At 39.6% G+C, this 13,891-nt stretch overlaps 1 protein-coding gene across 4 annotated transcripts in view; it reads right to left on the bottom strand.

Annotated features, from left to right (window-relative positions):
• Positions 1–73: 73 nt before the first annotated feature.
• itga7 (integrin, alpha 7) overlaps positions 74–13,891 on the bottom strand; it is a 38,172-nt gene continuing 24,354 nt past the window's right edge. For 2 of the 4 annotated variants that reach the window (XM_080891295.1, XM_080891293.1), the window contains exons 7-25: positions 13,035–13,231; positions 12,615–12,703; positions 12,372–12,499; positions 12,159–12,254; positions 11,955–12,016; positions 11,480–11,649; positions 11,154–11,300; positions 10,525–10,640; positions 9,923–10,109; positions 9,760–9,834; positions 9,588–9,667; positions 9,409–9,486; positions 8,812–8,914; positions 8,229–8,435; positions 7,518–7,637; positions 7,244–7,357; positions 6,464–6,562; positions 6,235–6,360; positions 74–1,727 (exon numbers count right to left, since the gene is read on the bottom strand). In XM_080891295.1, the coding sequence (XP_080747421.1) occupies positions 1,572–1,727; positions 6,235–6,360; positions 6,464–6,562; positions 7,244–7,357; positions 7,518–7,637; positions 8,229–8,435; positions 8,812–8,914; positions 9,409–9,486; positions 9,588–9,667; positions 9,760–9,834; positions 9,923–10,109; positions 10,525–10,640; positions 11,154–11,300; positions 11,480–11,649; positions 11,955–12,016; positions 12,159–12,254; positions 12,372–12,499; positions 12,615–12,703; positions 13,035–13,231 (2,350 nt within the window). In that variant the 3' untranslated portion in view covers positions 74–1,571. Of the gene's footprint in view, positions 1,728–4,042; positions 4,208–6,234; positions 6,361–6,463; positions 6,563–7,243; positions 7,358–7,517; positions 7,638–8,228; positions 8,436–8,811; positions 8,915–9,408; positions 9,487–9,587; positions 9,668–9,759; positions 9,835–9,922; positions 10,110–10,524; positions 10,641–11,153; positions 11,301–11,479; positions 11,650–11,954; positions 12,017–12,158; positions 12,255–12,371; positions 12,500–12,614; positions 12,704–13,034; positions 13,232–13,891 lie in introns of all 4 variants that reach the window. The other 2 variants (XR_013972755.1, XM_080891294.1) reach the window with 2 other exon arrangements.

A 13,891-nucleotide genomic window follows, 5' to 3' on the forward strand; every position in this document is an offset into this window, starting at 1 on the left:
ACACATCCTTGGTTTTTGTCTGTACATCACTGGGTGATCTCTGCATAATGATCAAATTAAGCGGTCTGTCAGGTTTACCTCAATTTATTTTATTTTTTTTATTTACAACCTTTAAACAGTGCAGCCAATCCAACGAAATCAATAAATAAAACACCGAACAATGACCAACAGAAAATTTGGGAACATCAGAAAAAGGACATGCAGCTAGTATAAGATTGTCCAGCAATACCTAAAAAAATCAAGCTGACCCTTCATGCTTTACATCCACTTCATCAACCCAGATTAGATCCAAAGAGAGTTTGTCTGGTTCTGATACACATTATGTTCGCGCTGCTTTGTTCATGTAAAAAATAACAACAAAGGTTTTTCCCTGTCTTCATGTTGCTTCAGTGCAGGAGGGCTGTTTACTTGTACACCGGTGTCCAACAGATGTTTCAGGGGAGTATGATCTAATTTGCAGTAGCCTTGCGTTTGTAACCAGTGGCACACCATCTGCCACCTTTACAATAAGGCACTTGTACGCAATTAGAAGTGTCAGTAATGAAGTGAAAGGAGTGTCATACTGGTACGAGTGGCGTACATTAACAAGAACAGTGTGACAAGCAGGTTAATGCAGTCCAACAAAAAAAAAAAGATGTTACCTGGTGAAACATCTTTACATTACAACTCATGAGAAAAATATGGCGGCATCACTCAGACGTCACATTGTAACTAATTCACTCATTCGTAGCAGTTTAGGTTTTAAATTGAGGCTACAGTAAGTTTTCATACTTATTCGATTTTTTTACACTGTTATGTCATCATAAGACATCCATAAAAAAACTACCAGAAATTTTCATAAACAGATGAAGAGCACACGATACCTTAAATATTGCTTTTTTTTTTAATCTGACACTTGTTCTTATTCAAGTTACTCAGGCAATTGAACAAAGCCCTACAAAAGCTATCAATGAACTTTTTAAATGGCTTCTTGAGCCAACCCAGAGTAATCGTCGAGCCCAGAAGACAACACATTCATCGAAACACGAACATCCACCCACCCAGTGCTTTAACCAGTACTAAAAAAAAGTCCTTTATATATAGAAAAATGCATTTTCTTTTCATTGCCCATATGAATCTTCAGTCTTACAGTATTTAAGGCAAAAAGTAGTCTTTGTCATGGGCACTGGCTTCTTTACTATAATGTCCAGTATATCTGTGTGTGTCTGTTAGGATCTGCATGTGGTGCTTATGCATGTCTTTGATTTTCAGTCCTTCTTTCTGATGTCAGACAGTGAAGCAGCAGTGAGGGCTGGGGAACGTACTCAGCAGCTCGACTGGTTTTAATGTTGTCGTAGGCCTTCAGTACAATACTATGATATTGATTTAGACTAAATAAGCTATGTAAGGCCTTCAGTAGGCTACAGTATTGAGAAAACGCATCAGTATGTAAGCAATGATGAAGTGAGGTGTGCACAACGTTTCGTGATCCCAGTCTCTGTGCACTTTTTTAGTCAGTTAATTCAACAGCAAAGACAATGAGTGTTGCACTTTTTTTTTTCTTTTTTTTAAAGTCAGGGCATCAAAGCAGGTTACGAGGTCCCGTCGCTCCAGTGTGTGGCCCATTCCTTTTTTTGGACGCCTCCTGACTTCTCAGTCTGAAACTGAGGCCGGTCCTCGCGAGGAATCTTGACCGCGTGGTACTGAGGCAGTTTGTCCTTGTAGTGCGCCCGTCGGAAGAAGCCACACTATTGACCCAGGGAGGAAAGTGGGTCGGAGTGCACACAGAAGAAGGGAAAGATGGATGGAGGAGGCAGAAGGGAAGGAAAAAGAATTAACCAGTGCCACTTTTAAGGGACTGTGGTAACTACAGTTGTTAAACTGTGTTTGAGGAGGTGCTGTGTTACTCAATAGCATGCCTTCTAAGAAAAGTATCCACTCTTATTCATTGCGTTTAGGTAAAGCTTTATAGTGCGTCTCACAGATAGGAAGGCAAAGTGATTACCTGATTACCAGCTGCAAATAAAGTGACTTTTTAATAAAAAATAAATTTAAAACAGCACACCAACCAAAAAGCACACTCTCATGCTCAACATTTATAACCTTGCACCAGCCTGAAGTGTCTGCGATTAACACACCAACACACTGAAGTACCGCTAAGCAGATTTACACTCATTAAAAGGAACAAAGACATCCACTGATCCTAACGACAAGTTCAGTCTGGCACCTGGAAAAGTTGATCAGTTATTGAATGCATGTCAAATCGTTAATAGATTTTTAGGAAGAGGGGACCGCGTAGAAATGAACAGTCTTCTGAGAATGATGCCAGAATGAACAAGTGCAGATAACTGAAAAGTAAGAGGCACAAAACACAGCACAGCAGGCATGTTAAAGCCTTGAAGGAGAGATGGCTGGATGGTGTTCAACAGGCACAGATTAGGTGACTAGAAAACAAAGGTTTTAAATTATTTTACAGAACAAAACACCGAAAACAGTTTCAGTGAACCAACAACTGAGACTAGCAAAGTAGCTGCTCATGGGAGACATTAATATTAAAGGTTGTTGTTAAAATAGGAGACATTTAGGCTAATACCTAGCATTAGGCTATATGTGCAACTAGCCACCTATGTAGAGATAGCAGATATGTGTTTCTATAATAAGGTATGATGATTTCATACATTTTAGGGGAATTAAATACAATGAAAATAGCTTTTTTAAAGTTTGGGATCAAATCATGAATGTAGGCAACACAGTTCATATATGCTAACTGGCCACTTTACTGGGTACACCTGTACAGATGCTTGTCAGTTGAAAAGTCTTATTAGTCGCTCACATGGCAAGATCTCCGTATATTTAGGCTGACAGAAATGGCCAAGATGACCTGCTGACATCTATGTCTTTCATGAACTGATGATTTGCTGGGATTTTTCTACACAACCATCTCCAGGGTTTACAGAGACAGTATCCAGTGTCCTGCCTTGTTGGCAGAGGAGAATTTCCAGCATCTTTTGAGCTGATGCAAGGCAAAATTCAAATAACCCCTTGTTGCATGCAAGGTATTCAGGATAGCATCTCTGAATGCACAATGCACTGAACCTTGAAGTAGTTGAACTCAAGCAGCAAAAGGCCACATTGGCTGCTGCTGTCAGCTAGGAACAGGAAACTGAGACTGCATTTCACACGGGCTCATCAAAACTGGGCAACAGAAGATTGGAAAAACTGATGAGTCTCAATTTCTGCTGCAACATTCAGATGCTGGAGTCAGGCGACCAAGACAGATGACCAAGTGTAGCCATAATCTGATGGCTGCTTCCAGCAGGATAATGTTCCATGTAACTCAAATAATCTGAAACTGGTTTCTTGAACCTAACAATGAGTTGCCTCAACGAGCAACAAACACCAGATCCCTTTGGGGTGTAATGAAATGGGAAATTAGCATCATGCGTTTATAGCTGACAAAGTGTGTGATGCTATCACGTAAAAATGGACCAAATTCTCTGCGGAACGTTTCCAGGACCTTTTTGAATCTGTGTCATGAAAAAATAAGGCACCTCTGAAGGCGAAAGTGAGTGCAACTAGCGAGGTGTACCAAATAAAGTGGTTGCTTAGTATAAATGTTTTACCTATTTAATGAAGGTTTAATTTAAAAATGAACAGACACATAAAATATAACCCAGATAAATAATTTTATACCCCCTTATGGAGCTAATAACCTCTTATTTTAATTCTCAATCTGCCTGCAAACATTGTCCTGTAAAAATGAGTGATGGCAGAAACTAGAAGCCACCTTTTGTCTATATTGAAGAATAAAGTAGGAAAATGCTAAGAATCTGGTAAATCTGTCTTTTTTTTTTGTCATTATAATGTTTTTCTTTCTACTAATATAAACAGGAACAAAGGTAAAGAAGGCTTTACAAGAGATCAGTTCTCTTGTATCTCATGTGTCACTGCTATGATGCCACCTGAGATCATCTGAGCCTACATTTGCTGTCATGCTGTAATGAACACCACCGGCCTTCGAGTGAATTGAGGAACAAAGACGACTGCAGGTGAAGATTTTTACCGCTTGGAGTGAGAGGAGGAGGGGAGAGCAGGCCAGAGGGGGGTATACTTTATATTATTGTTCTGTCGCCTGCTTCTCCGCCTCCGAGGGTTGGACCCCCAAATGGGCACGGTAGTACTCCGTCTCATAATGATGGCGTCGCTCACTGCGTTTGAAGAACCCACACTGGGGCGGGGTAGTGGGGAAAACACAGATATATAACAGAGGGGATTCCCCGATAGAGGTGAGGAGGAAAGAAAAGGGAACAAAACACAGATTAGAGCGTCACACAGAGGACAAACATGAGGACAGAAGAGGAAAGGCACAGGTGAGAGTGAGCTGGAAGGAATAAAACATTTGCAGGACAGATCAGAGCAAGGCAGACCAATAACGGACGGCCCAGAGTGAAGGCAACTGCAGTGACATCAAAGAAACGTCACTCAGGATCCTGCAGCTGTTGAACTTTGATGGAAAGGAAAAGAGTACTTGAGGACTAGTTAACTTACTTTACTAAAATATTCCAGTTTATTGTGACTCTTCTTCCGCATTTCAGGTGGAACTATTACTGCTTTAAATCCACTGCTGTGCAAATGAACCCTGTAAGTCTGTAACTGTATCCGACGTGTTTTTGGACCTCTATATCATCAATTTTTAAATTGTAAAAGTAATTTTTGAGCAATGAACTGCAAAAAATGATACATTAAGAATATCATACTCATGTGTTATGCAAACAATAAGTCATAAATGCATAAATGCAAATTGACTGTACAAATATATATAATTTCATTTTTTGTGCATCTAAATCTTCATGGTTTTGGCTTCAGGGTTAACATCTTATATGACCTGCAATCCATCTTAGAAAAGTGCTCACTTGCTAGTTAGCTAGCACTACTTTAAACAAATACAGAATAAGAATTTTCTCTAATAAATTGTGTAAATTGTTAAATTATAAATTATTAAGAATTATTATTTTTAGTATTACAAAGAAAGTGTTTTTACTCAGTTGCCACCAGAGATGTAATCCGATTACTTTTTTCAAGTAACGAGTAAAGTAAGGGATTGCTATTGCAAAAACGGTAATTAGATTACCGTTACTTTCCCGTAGGAACGCTGCGTTACTGCGTTACTAAAACCGTGATTCTTTTGCGAGAATGTCTCATGACAGTGACGTAAGCAAGTGCAACGTTGGTGACAACAGCTGTGTGCAGATCAACAATGGATCACATATCGAGTACGGAGAGAGTATGAGCGTGCAGCGTTTAAAGCGTGGAAGTACTGACCTTACTTTAAGTTTGATTCCATAAAAAGTGACAAAAACATTAGTGTCCGTTGTGCGTGGGAAGAAAACTTCTTTTTACAAGCACCAAGTGCTCTACCACGTGATGGGAAACTCACAGAGAAACTCGTGGATTCTTCCGCTGACCGCTGCGGCACACCTGCACCAGGGTAAACCTCCGCCTGCCCTACTCCTGCTTTACAGGTGAAAATAGAGCAATAGGACCGCTAGTCTTTGACTTTATTTATTTTCTGCTGTGTTTTACTTGCATCTATTTGAAAGACTGAGTGTAAACACAAAAAATATTTTATTTTATGTGCTGGAATGTGCAGAAAATAGGTTTAAATAGGTTTAAAACAAATTTCTTCCAGTCAGAGAATGTTGCATATAATTAAATGTTTGCTTGATGCATAAAGTTAAAAGATTAAAACTAATAAAACAAGTTTTAAAAAGAGACTTTTCCATTTGATTACATTTTGTATGATGGATTATGCAGAAAAAGTAGAATTGGGCTGAAAGATCTATCGCTTTATCACCTCTTCAGGTTGTAAATCGTGTTTTTAAAAAGTAACTAAGTAACTAAGTAATTAATTACCTTTGAAAATAAGTAATCAGTAAAGTAACGGGATTACTTTTTGGGGGAAGTAATCAGTAATTAGTTACTGATTACTTTTTTCAAGTAACTTGACCAACACTGGTTGCCACCCAAAAGTAAATTGTCAATTTTTAATGTATTTTCTTCTATTTTCTTCTTTGACATCATTTTTCACATAAAACATTACTATATAAACATTTATATGTAAACCTGTCTTATTTTCCTGTTTGATTTTTTTTTAATCTTTCCACTACTGTTAATGATAAAGACCTACAGTTGAATAAAAAGACAAAAAACACAGTGAAAAAGTAAAGACAGACCATTTGAGATCTCATGGACTACCTTCCATAGCATGAGGACCAGCAGTGCCAGCAGCAGGACACCTGCCAGGATGGCAATGAGGATGATCCACCAGGGGATCCAGTACTGGTCAGTAACACCGTGCTCGGGATAGATCATCACTGAAACCTGATAAGGAAGAAAAGATATTCAGCTCAAAGCTTGAAGCAATGCACAAACAGCAATTTAACAGTAAAAATGTTTATTTTTTAAATGAATGTGTGTGAAGTACCAGTGCAGCAGCATCCTTAAGGACCAGATGTTTGATGCTGGACTTCACAGTGATGTTGGCTCTGACCAGCAGCTCCAGAGCACTGACTGCTGGGAAGTCCTAAGAGACAGACAGAAACAAAGCCAGTAGCAAGTTTGTGTTTAAAACAAGGAAAACTGCACAGAGAAGCATTAAAATTTTAGCCAAAGCAACATAATGTTTGCTCCACTAATTACATCATATAAACTATTCACACAGTTTAATAAAACTAGTGTTTGAGCCAAAACTATGAAATAGTGAGATTTAAAGAGAAAACAAACTAGACTCTATTTCCTTTAGGTGCTTTGCTGATCCCTTATTTCCTAAGGGATCATTACATGATTAAAGGAGTCCGTCCAGATGCAAACATCATTTATCCAGGCTTGTGACCTCTTGTTCTCCTCGTCCCAAGGAGGAGATACAAACAAGGCAAATTTAATGACAAATTCAATTTCAAAATTGTAAATAAATTTCTACTAAAAAAGAGTTTCCAGTCAATTTTATTGATGTTTGATGGAAAAGCAAACTAACATATTCACATATTCTTACTCTTTGATCTCAGTGAATATTGAAAATTGAAAGTTCATTTGACTTGGTCGCCAGACATCGTCTGTAACATACGAGCTTCCTGACATCAGTCGTCACTGTGTAAATGCGTTTGCTGCAGTTATCGCTCACTCGCTGCTCGCTGCAGCAGCTGTGACAGTTGGACTGAAGCTGAGCTTGAGAGTAATATTCAGAAAGGTGCTGATGTAATATTACCTCTATGAAACTGCTGTTCCACAGTCTGGCGTGGATTTTAAGCACAGCCTGACCGGAGAAGCTGTGGAGAGGACACTGGAACAGCACACAGCGTGCTGACCCCAGCAGGCAATCCTAGAAAACAAAGTCACACCTGAATGTAAACTGCTGTGGAAATGAAAGAGGACTACGTGTTCACATTTTAAAACTGTTGAGTTGTTTGAGTGCATTGGCAGGAAATCAATAACCCACGTTCTGGTCTTTTCCCTGGCTCTCTGCTTCTTGTCCTTCTTACCAGTTTGAGCGACTTGCGTCTGTCTGAAGCTGCCACAGCAGGCGTGGTCTGTCCCACGCTGCCTTTAGTCATGATCTGACCTTCCTCCTCAGGGTGGGAGCGGCGTTTTCGCCCAACCTGCTGAAATAGATGCATTTATATGCATGTTTCAACAAAAGGTTCAAAAAGGTTTTGTCAAAATACAAAGAGACAGCATATAATATATTATAAAGGATTTTTTTCATTAACTTCTCTCCTAAAACAGTGTAAAACACAGAAAAAGAGAAGATTAAATGAACTGCTAACATACGTCATTCAGCACTGACTTCTGGACTGAGTGACTGAGTCCTTATCTTATTCCTATTATTTCTGTCACTTGCTGTTAAAACATGGACTTGTGAGCCTTTTTCCAATGAAATAAATTGCTCTTCAAAAATATTGTTTGCCCTGAAAAATTAAAAAAAAAAAATTTTGAGAAAAAATGCAACTGAAATATTATTTATTATTATTTATTCAGGGAAACATGACTAGTACAAAATAATTGTATACCAATCAAGTACCTTTCATTTGACCAGATTCCATTAAATGTAATGCTTTATATTTTACTTATGTAACAATATATCATGAAAAATTAACATGTACTCAAATTAGTTAAAGTCAGCATATATATTTTTGTGTGTATGTGTAAACAAATGAGCCAGTTCAAAGTCGGCAGTGACTTGCTCCGCCTACCCCGTGACTGCCCAGCTCTGCAGGTGAGGAGCCCTGTAGCTTCAGAGGATTCAGAGCTGATGTAGGGCTGCACTGTGTTTCCGGGTGGCCTTGAAACGTCAAGCTGGCAGGATACAGGAGCCATTTCTCATTGGCCAGCTCATAGGGCCACATAATGTTGAGGAAGGCAGAGCCAAGTGTCTGGAGAGCTTGACCGGGATTAGCAACCTGACAGAGGGAAAAAAAAGAAGCTTACATTTAATAAAGTATGTTCATAGACGTTTCTGTCTTGGGTCCTTTTTTTTTTGCTATTATGAAAAGATAAAATAAACAAGACGGACTGAGAGAAGGCAAACCTCTCTGGGCAGTATTTACTTTTAAGGAGATAGTATTGTATTTTGTAAATATTCATTTTGAGTTCTCTCTTGTTTTTAAAGGTACATTAAGAAGTTGCAGTGCAGTAAAAGCAAGTCCAATGAGCATGCTTTTGTTATTGGCCCCACTGAAACCTATTTTAATATACTTATAATATACTTTTTTCTTCTTCTTTTTTACATGTAGGTGGCAAAACAGCATCCCAGATAGCCACAAACTCTTTTCTCACCACAAACTCAAAATCCACAGCGCTGCCGATGTCGTCCAGACTGCTCATAGCACTCTCACCCCTCACTGCACCGCTGAAGAACAGCTTGTCGGGATTGACGCGCCTAATACAGAAAGTACAGTGACCATCAGTGTGTCAGAAGGCTGGAAACACAAAACTTAACATTACTATCATTACATCACTGTCTATTTCCTCACTATTCAACCACTTTTACTGATGAGCAAAGCATTCATAATTGAATTTAAAAACCTTTAATAAATGAGCTAAATATTATTAAAATACATGTGGTTTCATTTTAAATTTTCACACTTCCAAAGGTCATTCTCTGGTTAGAGAGGTATAAAGTGAGCACATTTCCACTTGTTTATAATGGTGCAGGCATAAACACATGAAGTCCTGGTTTTAAATCTTGAACCTCAGTGTGGAAAAAAACACAGCTTCAGCGAAGAGTTGGAACAAGCTGATCAAATTTATGTGACAGATAATGTGGAATGAAATGATTTTACCAACCATAAAGCATGTGAGGGTGTTTTAGTAGACCTACATAAAGCAGCTTTACTGCCACAGACTCCTTTATAGACTGAAGGTGTTACTCACCCACTGACAGACAGAGGGAGCTCTATCACAACTTTAGCGTAAGCTGTCACAGGGACCAAGTCAGGCTGTTCGCTGATGCTGAGGACAAAACGATGAAAGAACTCAGATGAAAGTCAAAACATAAAAAGTAAGAATGTGATCTTTGTTGTCACATATCAGGGAAAATGTGGAAAACTTACGTTTTCAGTGAGAGCTCAGCTGTCAGCTCGGTGGTCTCAATAGTGATGTTAGCTGTGCTCAGACTGATGGAAAATTTCAGCTGAGGGAAAAACATGAGAATAAAGTTTTTTTTTAAAATATGTTTTTGCTTCTTTTGTTGAGTTTAACAATAAACACACAGTTTTGTCTTACTTTAGAGTTTCGTTTGACGGGGTTTCCCAGGTCGCATTCAACCTGGGAGCCATTCTGGTTTGCTTGACATCTCATCTGCAGTCAAATCAGACAAATACTATCAGAGGAACACGTCATCAACTCTAAAACGATAGTCTGAAACTATATTTAGCAGATCTCACACCTGCTCTGGGATCCTGGAGCCGGCGTATGACAGTGTGTTTGGCAGGGAGATAATAAGCTGAGCAGCATGAGCATCATCGCCATCCTCCTCGGGGTAAAGAGGGTCAGAGGGCATGTTAGTGACGGTGATGTCCAGCACCACCAGCCGCTGATCTGAGAGAGAAAACACCTGCACATCGTCCTCATCTCTGTAAGACGGCAAAGGAGGCAAAAAAGACAAAACATTTTTAAAGAGAGGCATTTCAACATAGTCTGAAGGTTGAGCAGAAATAAGCTGAGTAAGCAATCTTAAGATAATTGTAGATTTTTTGTGGTAGGCCTGTAAACTGTAAACTCTTTATTCCAATATGACACTTTGCCTATGCATTCATCTGCAGTGACAGCTACAGAGGAGCTTTTGGGAGATTAGTTAGAAAAGCTTGAACTGTTTCAACTTAACATTACTTCAGCGTAAGATTTATTGTTATTTATTTAATAAAAAAAATTAAAACAATAACAAATTAGATATGATACCATACTGAAGATTTGCCATTAATCATCACTATCATCTCAGTCAGACAACAAAAAACTGTTGGGGTGTCGGGCTGCACAGCAGATACTTACTTTGGCAGAGGGATGAAGAGGTCAGAGTTCAGGGGTCGAGTACCAAACTGGTAGCTTAGCTTCAGGTTGCTCTGGCAGATTTTGTCATTGCCGCATCCTTCTCGCAGAAAGTTCACCTTCAGGGATTAAAAAAGACAAATATTAGGCTGAGATCAGGAATTCAAGAGGTTTTATAGTTTTAAACTTTTGTGGGTTTTTATAATCTTATGCCAAAGAAATTGGTCAATCATTTGATTAACGCTGACAACTCATTTTATGCTTTAAATGATTTATCAGTTCACTAAATACTGCACTGGGTGCATTGCTGTATGCTACAAAAGTGTATATGCAGTTGCAAAGGTAAGTAAGAGGTAAGCTTAATGAGGAGCCTGTCGTTGAGTTGAGTTGAAAAAGTTTAAAAGCAGCCCAAGTATAAGAACAGGTTTAAATGCTCTGTTTTGAGTTTATTTTATGTGTCACAGATTTGGCTTAAATGATCCTTGCTGAGTCTAAATTAATGAAGCAACACAATGTTGATGGAAAGCATTGCATAAAGCTTTGGCTTGTTTATGTAGTAAATTATGAGCAGCAGGAGCTCATAAAAATTAAATCATCCTTAAAAATACTTCTTTTCCTATTTTGCTGCAGACCTCAGAGTGGAGCGTATTGGAAGGGGAGACATTGAGTATCGGCGGCAGCTTCTCCAGCCTTTTTGCAGAGTGTCTGCGTGGTGGCACGGGCTTGATAGTGTGGGTTATGACCAAAGAGATGGGACGCAGTTTGTCACGGATGTTCTCCTGCACAGAGGGAAAATGTAAAATTAAACTTCTGGCCAAAGTTACAGCAGAAAAGAATGAAATAGTTAATTAAAGAAATGTCTATTCAACTCAGCGTCCTTTTCATACTGGGATACTCCATACAAATCTGCCTTCCACAGTAAAAGAAAGAAACACATCCATGAAATTAAATTACTGACATGCAGCTGGAAGACAGCGTTGGTGCACACAGCGTGACGCTGCCGATTTAGCTGCACTTCTTCTGTCTGTGTGTACTCCGGCTCCAGTAAACTGCGGCCCAGGAAGGTAACGCGATGCGGGAGGCCCACCTTCCTGCGCTCTGTGTCTGCTTCAAAGCGCACTACGAGGGCTTGAATGGAGTAAAATGGGGGAGCACATAGAGGGAGACAGATGGGTTGAAATACAGAAATGTCAGGACACACACACCGAAAGAGCACTTAAAGAACCCACCGGGGACAGAAGATATACTAAACCCATCTGAGGAGGTACAGTATTACACAGCTGTGATTTAATCATAATAAGATCTAATGTTACCTCACAGATAAGGTTACTTTCTACCGTAAATAGAAATGACTCCTGTCACTGTGGGGAGTGATGCAAAGCCCCGCGAGAGCAAAAGACAGAAACAGTCGTGGAAGCCGATGTGTGACTTACTAATGTGTGGAGAGTAGTGAGTTGGGTACGCTACGAAGGTGAAGCAAGCCTTGACCTCCACACTAAAAACAGAAAACCACGAAGAGGAAAAAAGACATGATCTTTAGGAGCTTCAGGACTATAGAAGAACTTTAAATGTTTTTATTATCAGTTTGTCTGGTTAAGTTATCCTATAAGTTTAGTGCATTATGAGTGAGTGAGTACCAGACTCCATCTCTGTCTTTGCAGTTGGACTGCTCCAAATCTATTTGTGGAGGATCAATAGTTATGTCTCTCTTCACATGGATGACAGGACGAGATCTTGAGGACAAAAAAAGAAAACTTTTAATAAATTATTGATAATATGTTTTCATCCCTTAGATAAATGCACTGTCATCAAAATGTTTTCAGAGGTGTTCAACCAAAATCTTTCCTCACCTGAAGAGAACCACTGAATCGTTCAGCGAGCCCACTGCCACATCTGGGTAGTGATTGTTGTCGATATCCAAACCCCCTGAGATAGAATATCCAAAACGTCTCACATCAAAGTCCCGGCCATCCAGCACCTAATGGGATGAAGAACACTCAGTTTTATCCATGCCATCTCTTTCTCTCATTCACTCCTTCTGATTTTGACCTTTAATATTTTTTTGCAGTCGCTCATATCCAAAGCAAACTTACCTGAGCAGGTTTTGTCTCAATTCCAGATTTTGAGCCTCTATAGATAAAAACTTTTCCATCTCCATCAAACGGTGCTCCCACAGCAATATCTGTATAGATGTCAGACAAACTGGTTTCCAACACTACATTCTTATTGTAATGGTTTAAACCATAAACCACAGTTTGATATAGAAGACTTTCAACACATTAAACTGTTTCACTGCTGGAACCATTTAATGTTTTCCCTTATTTTCTAATATTTATATTCTGTTATACATCTATTATATCCTGATGAATGCTCATATTAAACATGACCATCATCATCCAGTCAGTGACTTATATTTACCATCACTCACAGTCGTTGGGTTTTCCATTCAGCGAATCAAACAGCAGAAGTTACCTTTAAAACATTCTGAGTCAATAAAAAAGTTTTTCTTGTACCTCCATATCCGTCCTGGTCCAGATCTCCAACGTTGCTGACTGTCATCCCAAACATGGAGTCGTATGTCCCGTTGAGGCGGATGGGCCGAGCCTGATCATCCCAGTGACCAAACGGGTTTAGATACACATAAACAGCTCCACCAATCTCTGCTTTACGGTCAAAAAAGTTAGGAGCTCCAACAATCAGGTCCGTCCAGCTAGCAAACAGAGGCGGAAAAGTAGAAATGAACACTTCCTTGAACAAGTCTCTTCTAATCTACATTCACAGTTGCCCTTGAATATGCATTTTATGCATTTTACACAGGAAAATGCTGTTGCAGGATTTAGGTGTTAAAAATATGATCTTGTGTTTATAACTTTAAGATGAATTTGACATTTTTGTGTAGAACATGACTGTGCGGCGGTCGCACTTTTCTCCTCTCCTGCCCTTATCTTCGCTGCTTAGCTTCTTATGTCCTTGTCTTGTGTTTTTACTTACTTTTCCCTGGAATACTCTCTCACAGTCTGTTCTCTAAAACCTAAACTGGTCTCTGAATGCAATTCATGCGGAGACCCCTTCGGCACCAGTTGCGGCCTCAAGGCTGGAGCTGAACAAAACACCCTCATAACGACTGTGTTTAGACTGATCTCCCCTCCCTTTCCAAACGCCTTCGATGCTTGTGCCCCACCGGGGAAGATGGCAGTCGACTGGACCAGCGCAGACATGCTGCAGGACCGGATGCGCCGTCTACACCGGCTCTCTCTCACCCTTTACCCGCCCCTGTTGCTTGTCTTGTGTTTCTATGGTGTATTGATAGTCATGTGCTTTTTGTGCTGAGGTGTTTTTTCTGTTATCAAACTGTTCTCCCACTAGGAGC

This window comes from Rhamphochromis sp. 'chilingali' (genome assembly GCF_963969265.1).
Source record: "Rhamphochromis sp. 'chilingali' genome assembly, chromosome: 9".
Lineage (NCBI taxonomy): Eukaryota > Metazoa > Chordata > Actinopteri > Cichliformes > Cichlidae > Rhamphochromis > Rhamphochromis sp. 'chilingali'.